Source organism: Furipterus horrens, unplaced genomic scaffold (assembly GCF_987537825.1).
Source record: "Furipterus horrens unplaced genomic scaffold, mFurHor1.1.pri manual_scaffold_15, whole genome shotgun sequence".
Lineage (NCBI taxonomy): Eukaryota > Metazoa > Chordata > Mammalia > Chiroptera > Furipteridae > Furipterus > Furipterus horrens.
This window is the reverse complement of record NW_028327185.1, coordinates 6,984,442-6,998,324: the sequence shown is the minus strand read 5'-3', so window position 1 is coordinate 6,998,324 and position 13,883 is coordinate 6,984,442. Positions and strand designations below refer to the sequence as shown.

General features: G+C 47.2%; 1 protein-coding gene across 3 annotated transcripts in view; it reads right to left on the bottom strand.

The window, feature by feature from the left end:
* Positions 1 to 13,883, bottom strand: part of TGFB2 (transforming growth factor beta 2) — a 62,201-nt gene that overhangs the window by 9,707 nt on the left and 38,611 nt on the right. For all 3 annotated transcript variants that reach the window (XM_090263321.1, XM_090263322.1, XM_090263323.1), the window contains one exon: positions 10,454 to 10,617. In XM_090263321.1, the coding sequence (XP_090119447.1) occupies positions 10,454 to 10,617 (164 nt within the window). The remainder of the gene's footprint in view (positions 1 to 10,453; positions 10,618 to 13,883) is intronic.

Here is a 13,883-nt window from a genome sequence, read left to right as displayed (position 1 = left end):
TACAACTGGGCTTTGAGGTGCCGGCATGAATTTTAGGCGAACCCTACTAGGCAGACCTTGCCCCTAAGGTCCAGCAAACCCCACTAAGTGGACAGAATCGAATCATGGTTCCTCCAACAGGCAAGAGGTGTTCTTTGTGAATTCAAGGAAGCAAATACACATGATTTGAGGGCCTGGCGATGCTGGGTTCTGGGCTTGGCACTTGTTATTTAGTTTAATTTAATCTAACCCTCAAAACACTGCTGGAAATTACATTAAGAAAACTGAACTCCGGGAGGTTAAGTAGCTCGCCCTGTGTCTCACGGTGAACAAGGGGAGAGAGGTCTCAAAGCAGTCCTACCATTTCCCCACGTCGGTGCTGGACTCTGAAGGCCTCGGAGTCGTGGAAGTCAGGGTTGGAACACGAGTCCCCCTTACCCTCTTCCAGGTGACAGAGAACATGAAATGACTGAGGCAAAGATTTTTAATAAGATGATAATCAATGTTGGTACAAGATGAAAATATAAAACGTGAACTGCATGCCAAGTGAATGCTGACGTGAACCTGTAACTTTAAAAACCAAACCTAAGTAACAGCTGCCAGTCCTCTGGAGATCAAAGTTTGCCTTGAAAAGACTCCCAGTTGGGCAAATTAAGAATAAAGAGTCTGATAAACCTAACCGAGGATAACAAGGATAAAACAATGGTGGAGAAATTTCCAGGCATTTCCATCTGCCTCATTGCCTAAAACTACACACGTACCCAGAACTCACTCTTCTTTCTTTCAATTTCTTCCCCTAGCTGACCTCCTATAATGCTGCACTATTTTAGGATGTTTTGTCTGTCTGCTTCGCTCCTGATTAGCACCGTATCTTCTTCATGTTCATATCCTCAACACTTACATACTGTCTAGAACAAAACATCGCTTTCTTTGTTGAATTAATTATAATATATTAATATATCTATGATACACATGTTTAAACATAAATATAATAAATATAAGTATAGGTAGTCTTACTGGAGACACAGAATTAAAAAAACAAATCATGACCATATTGACTGAATAGGCAGTAAACACACTAGAAAGATCTATGGAAATTCTTCAGCTTATAGAGAAGGAATAAATCTGGATGATTTTTCTTGAAAGCTGGATTAGAGGAGAGCAAAAACATTCTGAAACATTTTTCTTAGTAAAATCTCATTAGAAGGTAAGTGCTTTCTCAGGCACAGAACGAACACTGGTGGGTTCTGACAATGAACAATTTTGCATTGTCACGTGGGTGGAAGGTCCTCTGTATCTATTTATCTGTTCAAGACCAAGCGAATTGCAACCATTCAAGAAAGACAGCTAGCCAGCGGCAGAGCTCCGAAACGTGGAAGTGGGTTTGCCCTCCCACACTTCCTGGCCAAGGAGTTCTTAAACCTGCCTGTTGCAGTTCAACACCACTCCTTCTGCTCTGGGCCTCCATGCAGACAGGAAACAGCTGCTCTCCATCACTCAGAGAATAGCCCTCATATTATTGGAGACTATTATTAACTCCTCCTCAGCATGTGCTCTCTCTCTCTCTCTCTCTCTCTCTCTCTCTCTCTCTCTCTCTCTCTCTCCCTCTCTCTCCCTCCCTCCCTCAGCTAAATAAACCTAGTTTTGATAGCTGGTACTTAGAGGGGCAGTTTCCTAAACTTTGAATCACGTGGGTCTCTAACAAGGATGAAGGATGCTATATGAAAGTCTGCCTCCCACGGTTTCCTGATTTCCCTTCAGAACCGGCTAGAAAACCTTCTAATCATGTCTCCAAGTCTCTAGTCTTGACTTCAAAGGGATCTTTTTTCTAAGAATAGGTATAACCTCCTTATAGTTCCCTGTTGACCTTCCATTTATCACACACGCTAAATTAAACTGTAAGGGAAGAAAATCAACCTGCTGCTATTGCCCATCAGTCCTTTCTCAAATTCAATCATTTATACAAAAATGACCAGATCGGTCAACTTCCCATCCTATTTCCGACTTGCTGTCTTTGCCTTTCCCTAGTCTCTCAACAGGTGTGTTGAACATTGTTGTGAATACACAGACAGTTTCTGTACAGCCATAGGTGTTTCTAACTGTCTTCATATGTCTTTACATGACAAAGAAAATTTGGTTGAATAGTAGACGCTCTCTTGACCACTGGCTAGGGTCACCAGAATGCTCTGTTTGTTCTGTGATATATATTAGCTGATGCCACTGAATGCTGGGGCTCATTGCTGGAAAGCTCTGCCTAGTAAGTTCCAAGCACGTCTGGCCTCATTAGTTCAGCTGAACGCTTAACAGGTATCAACTGTGTATGTTTCTAAACCTGTTTAGGATAGTTAGACTTGCTATTGTAATTATACGGGTTAATTCAATGGCCTAGAAACTGATGAAATGCAGGACCAAGAGTAAAGAAAGCTATTGCTTTTTTTTTTTTTGTTTTCACTCAAGTGGAGTGTCTTAGAAAAATCTTCATAAAGACAATTTGCTTTAAAAAAAAAATCTTTTTGTAAACGCTCGGTGGTTCCTCAAAAAGGTAAACATAGAATTACCACATAATCCAGCAATTCCACTCTTAGGCATAGACCCACAGAACAGAAAGCAGGGACTCAGACAGAGACTTCCATACCAACGCTCACAGCAGCATTGTCTGCAAGGGCCGAATGCAACCTAAGTGTTCACCAGCAGATATACACATAGTAGAATTTTACTCAGCCGTAACAAGGAATGAAGTGCTGGCACATATTACAACATGGATAAACCCTGAGAACACCATGCCAAGAGAAACGGGGCAGGCACAAAAGGACAAATATTCTATGATTTCACTCACCTGAGGTCCCTAGAATAGGCAAGTTGATAGAGATAGAAAATAGAATAGAGGTTACCAAGGGCTGGAGGACGGGGGAATGGGGAATCATTATTTCAAGGGTACAGAGTGTCTGTTTGGGATGATGGAAACATTTTGGAAATGGGGGGTGGTGAGGATTCTACAACACTGTGAATGTCCTCAATGCCACAGAACTGTAGAATCCAAAGGTAAATTTTACGTTATGTATACTTTACCGCAATTTTTTTTCTAATTTTAGATGTGGCAGAGACAGCTATAAAAGAAATAACAAGAGGGATAATATGATAAAAGCCTAGAAGGATCCTGCACATGGGTTGCACAACAATTATATTGTCCTGAAACTTTTCTCTTCTTTAAAGGAAGTAAGAACTAGAAACCACAGGGGATGAATGCACTATGGATGTGGTTCAAGCAAAAAATACAAGGACTGGCAGTAGGCAGTCATAGTCAAAGACAAGTCCTTGGTCTTCTATAACAAAAACTCAGTGTGCATGTGTGAACATGTATATACACATATATGATTTAAGTTAAAATATTTAAGATCTGCATCCTCTTGCTTTCTCTCCTATGTTTCTATAATCCTTTGTTTTAATTGATGTTTTTCTTTAAATAACAAACCAAAATCATTCCTTACTGAATTTCAAAAGAGAGCTTCTGATATATTGAAGAGATGCAGCCGTCTCTCATTCAGCCACCACCCACGGTGATGTCTGAGTGTTACCTTCACCACATTATCTATATTATGTGCAAAATATTCACAGAGCGCCTTTGGCGAGGCTCTGCGCTCGTCACTGAATTTACAAAACTCCCTACACAAAAGGATTCATTCATCTCTCTGCCACTGGAAAGCAGCCAATCAGGGAGTGGATAGAGGCGAAAGCCACTGGTGTTACCCAACAGTCTGGGGGCAACAATAAATAAAAGAAATAGGCGTCTAGATGCAAAATTACAGCTAGAGGAAATCTTAGTGTTCAAGGAAAAAGGCTGTAAATTAACTCAGGAGTTGGCTTAGACATGAAGGACACCTCTTCTACTTCTTGGAGACATTGCAGAGACTATAAGAATACGTTGGACATGCCATTTTATTTTGCACATTCAGACATCAGCAGACCTACAGGAAAGCCAAGGATCGAAGGCAGCCAGACCTCTGATAAAAAGGGACGTATACCAGTGGGGCTGGAGAGGAACGTTGACCCCAGCTTTGCTAGTGTAAGCCCCTCTTGTTTTCTCTGAAAAGGCATTGACTGTTTTCAGTGCAGTTAATGTAAATATTTGCCGGGACTCACGTGGATTAACAAATGCTGAACCAACTGTTCACTGTGCTGGCCCTGAGCGCCATTCTCTCAGGTCAGCCTGACTCCGAGTCACTAACCTCAGTCTGATGGCGTCGTAGCGACAGAAAGGCACGCGGAAGCTCCCTGCTCCCAAGCAATACAAGGCATTTTCCAGCACCTCTGTCCTGCAGAAGTCTCCCGAGGTGTGAGAAACCCTGCTTCTCTTGGCCGGCTGACCGGCCACTCCATCTCGTCTGTGGGCCCTGAGATCTCTTAGAAAAAGCCAGGTGCACGTAGAAATCAGGAGTGTCGTAAAAAGGTTCCCAGGCTTTGAAGCCAGGCAAACACTTACCAGTACTTCCTGAATCTGTGACTTTCTTATGTATGAAAGGATTGATGGAACCCACTCATATTATTATTATTATTATTATTATTATTATTTTTTAGAGAATTAAATGACTCAGAGAAGGCAAAGCACCCTATCACATTGCCTGGTATTCAATAGCTGTGAATGATTATTATAATCAAATGTCTTACCTGGTCAAAATCTTCCAGAAACTTCTACTGTCTGGTGAGTAAACGTCATATTCCTGAGATCAGCATTTAAGGCACAACTTGCCACTAACCTATCATCCTAGACACTCCTGGCATTTCTGGAAGCCCCATCTAAACACTGTCCCTAAACCAGGTATTTCACGTCCCAAACGCTACGTTTAGACTCTTGTCCCTACCAGAACGCCTCCTCTGATTTTTACCTAAAAACAAAACAAATCAGACAACAAAAAAATCTTTCTATTATTATTTCTTCAGTCCAGCTGAAATATATAAAATTAAATTTTTTTTTTAAATTTTTAGTAAAAATAATAAAAATTTAACCTGTACTCTGTAAAGTCAGGGTTCTTGTCCTAGCTCCCCAAGCAGTTACTGGCTGTGCTGAGCAGTTAGCCCACGGCACTCAGTGGCTTTGAGAGTAAACCAGTGTGTGTTTGCACACTCAACGTGTGTGTGCAAATGTTAATTCCTTCCAATGGGATCGCTAGCTCTGAAAAGACAGAGAGAAACAAAAGCATCGAAATCTCATCAGACCCTGTGTTCTGTTTTGCTGACTCTAGCAGCTTCAAGAACTGGTATTCGTTGCCTTAATTTGGGAGGAACCTGACGCTCTGGGTTGACACCTTGGTAAGACCAACAGTTATGCTCATGCGGACAGACAGAAGCACATGTTTCCACATTCATCCTCCAGAAAGCTTTCCTTGACTGGGGCGGAGCCTACTGCTCTCTGACAAAACACACACTCACGCAGCCCACAGAGATTATATATATAACGTACATTATATAAACAAAGAGAATCAGCAGATAGTGTAAGCAATTTTATACTGTATTTTACCCTTTCTCGTTAATATACTGCACTCTGAAATGAAAATTAGGAAGAAAAACCAGGAAAGAGAATTTCCAGACACCCCGAGCTTAGGGACCTGGCTTCTCTCCCACTGGGGCGCACACATAGCTCTGCACTCCTGTCTAATGGCAGTGCCCTAGTTCGAGGCCAGGCCCTCAAACAGACTGTCCTCAGGGACCTCCCTGGCTCCCCATCGCCATGCCCTGTCATTGCCACTGCGTCCCCCTGGGAGGTAGTAAGGGAGGGACGCCTCACAGGAGCTTCGCCACCGCCTCAGACTAGATCGTGGAATCGACTCCAGCTTCCCAAGAAAGACGCACAGAAAAATACAGCGTCTCCAGAGCGCAGGTGTCTTCATTGTTGAGTCGGTCTATTAACTTTTTCCCCACATAGTTCCTGTAGGACCTCTATCCACGGGCAGGGACAATAAAGCATGGCCTAGAGAGCTTTATGAAGAAAATACATCAAGACACACACAAGCAAGCCTCTCCTTTGTGATGAAAACACCTTATAATTCTCTATTGTTCCTTTCTCTCTGCCGTCTCTGCAGATGGGCCTTTGTGTGGACCAGACACGTGCGTAAACCAGTGAATTCACTTCTGCAGGTCGAGGGCTGAAGGCGTCCTTTGTGGGATCAGAAGTCCCGTGGAAGCTGCAGCTCAGTCACGTGCCTATGACATGGTCTATAAATCACGCAGCAAGAAGAGAGTCAGCCAGCAAAAGTCACATGAGCACAGGCAAGAGATGTGTGGCATGACCGTCCATGGCAGACTCTGAAGGGAGACTGAGTCAGGCCCGTGCGTCAGGTCAGCCCCGCAGGCCGAGCCCCACAGACTGGGACAAAGGATTCGGATAACCCCCGTGGTTTCCAGCCACGGTGGAGAACCAGTCTCCCTGACAGGACTTGATGTTCTCATTCGATCTTCCTTTCCAGCCCCACTCTGACAGGACACTACTGCACTCCGACTCGGGGAGCAGAATTCTCACACCCCTTCCGACTTCCTGGCTTCCAATAGCACGGGCGGCCTCTTCTGTGATTTAAGTCCCTCCTTAGATCCAGCTGAGCATTTTGAGCACTTTGATTTAGGAGGTGTGATTATAAAGTCACGAGTCTAAGAAAATGATAATGTGTCTGGTTTTTCTACGAACATGCCATGTTTCCAGGTTACCCAAAAATATGAGTTTCCTTAATTTATTATATAATTTTTTAAGTACATAGTTGTCACCCACTTAACCAACATTAGCTCTGAATAAATAACAGAGACTTGGCATACACACACACACACATATATGTATGTATGTATTTCTTTTTCTTATACATAGTTAGATGGACATCTTTAAAACAAATGTAGCAGAATTTCTAAATCCAAATAAACGAATGGCCGCTACCATGACGCTGCGTCAGGGGAGACCGCATCCATCAGAGATGACTGCTATCATCATAGCATTGTTTTATAATCACAAGCCAGCTCCAGGAGAAACATAACCCATGTTCCCAACGACAAGCACTACCCAGATCACCACTCAGATGGAAAACCGAGGCTCAGGTTGATGAGTGATTTGTAAGACCAGAAAGCCAATAAAAGGAAAAGGTGGAAGGAGACTCCCCAGGGCTGATGGGCAGCAACGTTTCTCTTCTTTCCTGTCCTGGGCTCCCCGTCAGCACCTGAGTGAGACCATCACACGCAGAGGGAGTTGAAGTCAGGACTTCAGGGGAGGGAGGGGCAAGCCGCTGGGCAGTGACGGAGAGCCCAGACTCAGCAGCAATGGCGCCAGGGTGAATTTTCAGTTTTAAGAGTTCTTGAGCAGATTGTAAACTTAAGGGACTGTTTCTTAAAAAAGCTCAAACTTGATGCTTTGGAAGCTGTCATAGTATTGAATAATAATAACAGTAAGAATGGTAACCATTGAGGAGACCGATATTCTGCTAGGAGTTCCCATGGATTCCGTGCTTCACACAGTCCTTGCCAAGCAGGTGCCTTTAATCCGCATTTGACTGGTGTGGAAATCGTCTCAGTGATGTGACTCCCTCAGACGCCCCCCAAAGGGGCAGAGCCATGCCTGGAACCCACACTGGCCCAACCCAAAGCCTGGGTTCTTTCCACTAGTTTGTAAAGTGGCCAAGAGCATGGCCTCCAGAGCCAGACTGCCTGGGTTCGAATCCTGGGTCTGCTTCTTCCTGGCTGCATGGCCAGGACGAGTTTCAGAACAGGTTTCTTAACTTCTCTGTGCCTCAGTTTCCCCATTTATAAGTTGAAGATAATAACAGTACCTACCTTAGAGGGTTATTAAAAGGATTAGATGAATCAATCTATATAATGCATTAAAAATCATGCCCTGCGCATGGTAAGCTGTATTAGCAATGATAATCAACAGTGTCACTGAGTCACACTACAAGAACATAGAAAATTAGTTATAATCGCAGTTATTAACATTTCTTTGAATACAGTATGACAGAACCACCGTTCACATGAGTGTTGGGGTTCTGTCTGCTCACAAGACCCAGGGGAACGTCACACCTAATGCAAATGACAGTGCTCCGATTTCCATAGGAGGCAAGCTTGTCATTCGATCAGGTTTACAAAAAACCTGACAGAGTAAAAGCCTTGTGCAAACAGCGTGTTTATTATACCTCCTGGCTTCTTTTTAAGTGGGTTACTCTACTGGGTGTGTCTCTGAGGTGGCGCCGGGGTTAGGGTCACTATTAAGGACACTGGGTGCTATAAAATTCTGTATGACAAACAGCACAGTCTAACTTTTTTTTCCTTCCTAGTAGCGCTCTTTGCAAAGTCTAACCGAACACTCGGTTTTGGTGGCTGCCCTCTTTTTATTTTATACGCCCTCGGGCAATATGAGACCCAAAAGCTGAACTCGTGTGTGTGTGTGTGTGTGTGTGTGCAGGGTTAGTAAAAGGGGACTGTTTTCATTAACTCCACTGGTGCCACGCTCCCCCAAATGTTAGGATCCCCAACCTGCATTCCGCAGCAATAGGGTCCCTTCAAACGTGGGCCCGCACCATCAACCTTGACTTTCACTTTCCAACGTCAGGCGTGGGCATAGCATGAAATCTTCTGCAGAGATGCTACATATGTGTAAAAACGGTCATTCAAGCGGCTGGGGACTCCCTCCGCCAGCTAACATCTTTGCTTATTACTCAGTTTACTCCATAATCACCCATTCAGACCTGACTCATCATTTGATATTTACTATTCAGCTTGAAGCCAAAAATCAACAGGTATGAACGGCTTAGGATCCAGCCACTGTTTCGTAGATCCTGGTCCCTGAAAATGAGAGTTCATCCCATTTGACAAACTGATGACTGTCTAAATGCAACTTGAAATAAGCATGGAAACCCAGGCCTCCAAGGGAGAGGTCAGGGAAAGCAGGAGGGCAGATTTTATTCCGCTCTCCTTTGTCAGAGCTCTTCCAGGGTGTTCTGCAGAGGGTGGAGCTTCTGTGTCAAGGCAACAGTGACGTCGGCTGAGACCGGATGTCTGTTTCTCCACAAAAAGGAACGACTGCCTGGCTCTCCCTCCGGCCCCCGTCAGGAAATCTAAGTTCCCTTGAAGTGACTGAGTTTAACCTCGGGACATTCACCTGCTGATTAACAGAGACCCACCCACCGATCGTATTCTACCGGGCTCTCCGGCACCAACTTCTGTGGCCTCACACCCGCCCGGTGCAAAACTTGACATTTTCCTCCTGATGCCTTATGATACATGAACCGCGACAGCGACTCTGAGGAGGCATGGCCGCTAAGCGCTCACGAAGGTCCTCCAAATGGCCAAGCCCAAGGGATACAGGACACATCCCCTCCCGGAGAAAAGACGGTGAGGCAAGCTATCAGGGATTCTGCTCTCCAGGGCAACTCCACAGAGCGGAAGGTCAAGGCCGAAGATGAACAGGGATTCAGCGGCTTATGTTACAGGCAACTAAGAGACCCTAGAACAGGGCTGGGGGCCATGCATGGCAGAGGGGCAGGTCAGAGGGATTTAACTGAAAAAAGAAGCAAAAGGAGGACCTGGAATCATAGTTTTGTTTTTATTTTCCAAAATCACTTGGAAATGTAGCTGCCTACCTTTGAACTAGCTTTTATTTACTTATTTTTCCAGAGAACCCAGGCTCTGCTTCTTGCCCCCTCTGGCTGGCCAAGTTAGTTTTAATTTTTCTTCTGTTCGGGCTGATACGGAGGTGAAGAGAAAGGGACAGACGTGCCATGAACAGCGTGGTGTGTGGTGTGAATCGCCGGGAGGCCTTGTTAGAAATGCAGGTCTGACTCTGGGGGCGTGGGGTGGGCCTGAGACTCTGCGTTTCTCACAGCTCCCAGGGGACGCGGAGGCTCTCGCCTATGGGGGCCACTTGGGTGCATCATCTGAAATCTCAGTCACCATCGTCAGCTTCTGACCCAACTAGCCAGAGACTGCACGTAGGGACGTGAGGGCGATGGCGGGGATGCCTGAAATAACAGGGGACAGGCCCAGGCAGAGGGCTGTGCCCCAGCGGGGCGGGGGGGGTGGCCTAGGGAGAGCAGAGAGCAGCAGAGAGGATGAGGCCACTGAAGAGAGAGGAAGGAATCAGAATAAAGGGGAGGGAGAGAGATGAAACTAGGAAGGGGGATGAAAGACGAGGAGAGGGGAGGAAGGACAGTGATTTCTCGCCTCAGGGTGGCGCTGGACCCGCGTTATCTGACTGCAAATTAGGGGTAACCTTCCGGAAGAGAACACCCCCCCCAAGAGTGGGTGCCCCAGCCGTCCCCTCTGCTGAAGAAGCCTGCTCAGAGGTGCGCCCCCCTAAAGCCTCTTCCTCCAGGAGTAACAAAGGAGGGCCTGTCCCGCGACCGGGAACACACAGGAGGGTCTCCGTCGGGCTCAGAAAGTCGAAGAGAATAAGACGTGGACGCCAAGTCTTTGAGCCACGGCCCACGGACACGAGCCCCGCCAAGGTTACCTGGTACAGTTCGATCCGCTGCTCAGGAACGCGGGCTTTGGGATTCTGTAAACGGAACACCCTGAACTCGGCCTTCACCAAGTTGGAAGCGTTCTTCTCCACCGCCGAGACGTCAAACCGGACAATTCGGAAGTAGGGTCTGTAGAAAGTGGGCGGGATGGCATCTGGAAAAAGTCAGGGCCGTCATTGAAGGCGATACAAACCCATTGTTCTCTCTCGGGGGGGCGGGGGGGGGGACAAACGTGCGGCAGGGGACGGTCTCGAGAAACCATAAGGGAAATATCTACGGGATGATTTTGTTTTCAATGGCCAATTTCATATTTCCATTAGCAATTTAACTAGAAAAATAAAAATAAAATAAACATGCGCCTTTGGTTACAGGAGTAACAGATTAATGGAGATTAACAAACCACCTCCAGCCCCATGTGCGGGCGCGCAGTTAAGCCTGTCCTGTGAAGGCCGACATGGCTGTGGGACGGCCATGCACTGGCGCGTGTTCGTGACAGCTGATGCTGGAGAGGACGGTCAGACTCGCACACACTTTAATCACATGTGCCAAGAAAATAGCTCCTAATGACAAGCAGTTTGCCCAGGTATTTTTTTTTCCCCCCTTGAAATGTTGGCATCTAAATATTCTACTCTATCCAGGTTCATGTAAAGCATCTTTTTTTTTTTCTTTTGACCTCACTAGTTTGGTTTTTAACACACATGTGACCAAATACACCCTCTAGTTAAGTTCGGATGAGGACATTTGAATTAAAAAACAAAAACAAAAACATTCACTGGCTATACAAGGTTCCATCAGTCTTAACGGTCTATTGAGAATCATATCCACTGGTGGGAGGGGGTCTTGGCTAATGAAGAGAAAGAATCAGCCCCAATTCCGTCGGTGTGAGCCACGTAAGACCCACAACAGTTTCAGGCTCGTGGGCGGCTAGTTTCGTGGTTATTTTGTAGTCACCTGCCACTGCTTTGAAGATGCAATTGAGGCTTTACCCAAAACAAAGCAGGTGCAATTCCCCCCATGCGTCCTATACAGCACCCGTTTATTGAGCACCTACACGGGGCAGGCCGCTTGGGACAGATGTTTCTACCACTCTCTTCCAAAACCCCCTGCACACACTGCCTATTCCAGAACACTCTAGCCAACTCTGGGGGCTGCATGACTCTCCTAGCCTCTCCTGAGTGACGCAGCTTCATTACGACAGAATCGTTCACTGTTGCCAATGGCTCTGGACAAACGGCTTCATTACTCCTGCCTCATGTTTGCTCATTTTGTTTTCCCTCCCCATGCAGTTTTGAGACTCTTGAGGGCACAGACCGCATCTGCCAAGTCTTTCCTCTTCTCTGCGCACCCAGGACAGGGCTCCGCACGTGCGCAGCTAACTCGTTACCCACATTTGCATCGTCGGCCATCAGCGGGGGCCTTGAAAGACTCAGGCACCCTGCTATCAGCAAGGCTAAGTTCTGATTCAATGCACGAGCCATCTGGCCCATCTTAAAACAGAAATAAACACCTTTCGTGATTTCTTAAGAAACCCATGCCCTGATGATGCCACGGGGGAAAAAAAAAATGCTAGGAACACGCCGAGATCTCCTGATCTGAGAAGCACTTTGCTTTTTCACCGCCTGAGCCTGAGAGCCTGGTCCCACCCCCCTTTCCCCGCGTGCTGGGTTCTCAGAAAGCAACTCACGGGGAAGTGGGCGATTCCAAGCCATGCTCTGCTTGATGGCCGCTTCGGACACGACCGTGTGAACTGAGGCTTTGTCGCTCATGAGCCAGAGGCCTCAGAACCAAAAAAACAAGCAACCCCCCCAAACCTAAAGCCTCCAGGTTTGGGAGAAAAAGAAGTACACAGGCGAACACAGTGGCGACCCACTGCCTTATACCTGAAATAGCCGGTGGACGGTTCTCAGGTGGGCAAGCATCTCACAAGCAGGGACGTTGGGAGTCCCCAGCGTCCCAATTGGAAAAGGTACCTGCTAAGTAGAAATCGATCTCTCTCTCCTCTGAACTTGCCCTCCCTGAGTGATCAGACAGGTTGGGTCCAGCCTGACCAGCTCAGACCAGAAGCCCAGGCAGGGCTGGGGCCCCGTGCGCTGTCCTTGCACCCCCTCTAGTTTGGCCAGACCCTCCCACGGCCCTCGTGGCTGCATGAGCCGCCCCATGGCCTCTCCATGAGACAGCAGGAGCTGCAAACACGCTTTGAACGAGCATCCTGGGGGAGCGAAGCTCATCTACTGCGCTCCCTGCCATTAGAAAGCGTAAACATCTAGCTCATTCCCCCCAGGCCTGTGTCATGAACACCCATTTTTCACACTCAACCCTCCTCATCTCATCCTTCCATCAAGTGTGTAAGTAAGTGCTCTTTAGATTTATTTTTATTCTCTTGCGTGTTTATTAAACTTTGAGCTATTTCCCCCCCATTTCTGGTCTTCTGCCCATACACACTCTTTCTTTTATGGCTGCTGCGGACCACTGGGTCAATTTTGTTTCTTCTTCTTCTAAGCAAGTCATGCAGTGAGCCTGTCCCAGGCTTTCAAGCTCTGAAGGGGCGTTTGCAAATATTTACAGGAGTAGCTTGATAGTGAAGCGCGCTTGCCCGGCTCTGCTCCCTCTGCGCTGGCAAGCGGCCCTCCTCCCCTCTGGCTCTTCTAACCACGCCGACTGTCTCTATTTCCACTGCCTGATACTACAAATCCACATCTCTGGACCTTGTTTTATACGCAGGAATGGTTACTGCGCAAGGTGAGAAGACAGCCGGGCAGCCCCCGCCAGAGGCTCTGCTTCGGTCTTGTAGCCACAGCGAAGCTCCCAGGCCAGGAGGAAACCGCAGCCTCCCCCACACCCGGGCTCTGGCTGACCAAGAACTGACAAACCATGGTCCCAGCTGTCCCCTGCTGTCATCTGCTATGGGTCTCCAGCCTCCTGCCCAGCGGAGGAACTTGAACAATTTGCCAAATGTTTCTGCATTTGGGGGGGGGGGGTGTCACACAGTATATGGCTCTGGCCTAGTCTGTGGCCGGCTCTCACCTCATCAGGACTTCGGGTGCGTGGCGTGGGGAGGGCCGACAGTGGCCCATCTGCGCCCAGCCGGGCCTGGTTCACCCGCGTCCCCTTGGAGGATGGAGCTTTTCCTCTGTCTCCTCCAAGAACTCATTTAGAGAGAACGGGAGTTCTCCCTCAAGTCCTCTGTCATTCCTACCCCGGTTCCTAGTCCATCGCCGGGCAGACAGGCGCCTGTGCTTGGCCTCGGCTAACTTACCCACACTCTCCCCTGGCCGGTTCTTTCCTCTCAATTTCTGACACACTTTTTCTGTTTGTTCGTTCAATCAAATCGCTTTCCTTCCACCCTTTGGATCGATTCAGGCCACAAGGCTGATTCTGCGTCCTGTCTCTGCTCTGCCCTGTACCTTTCTCTCAGGGAAG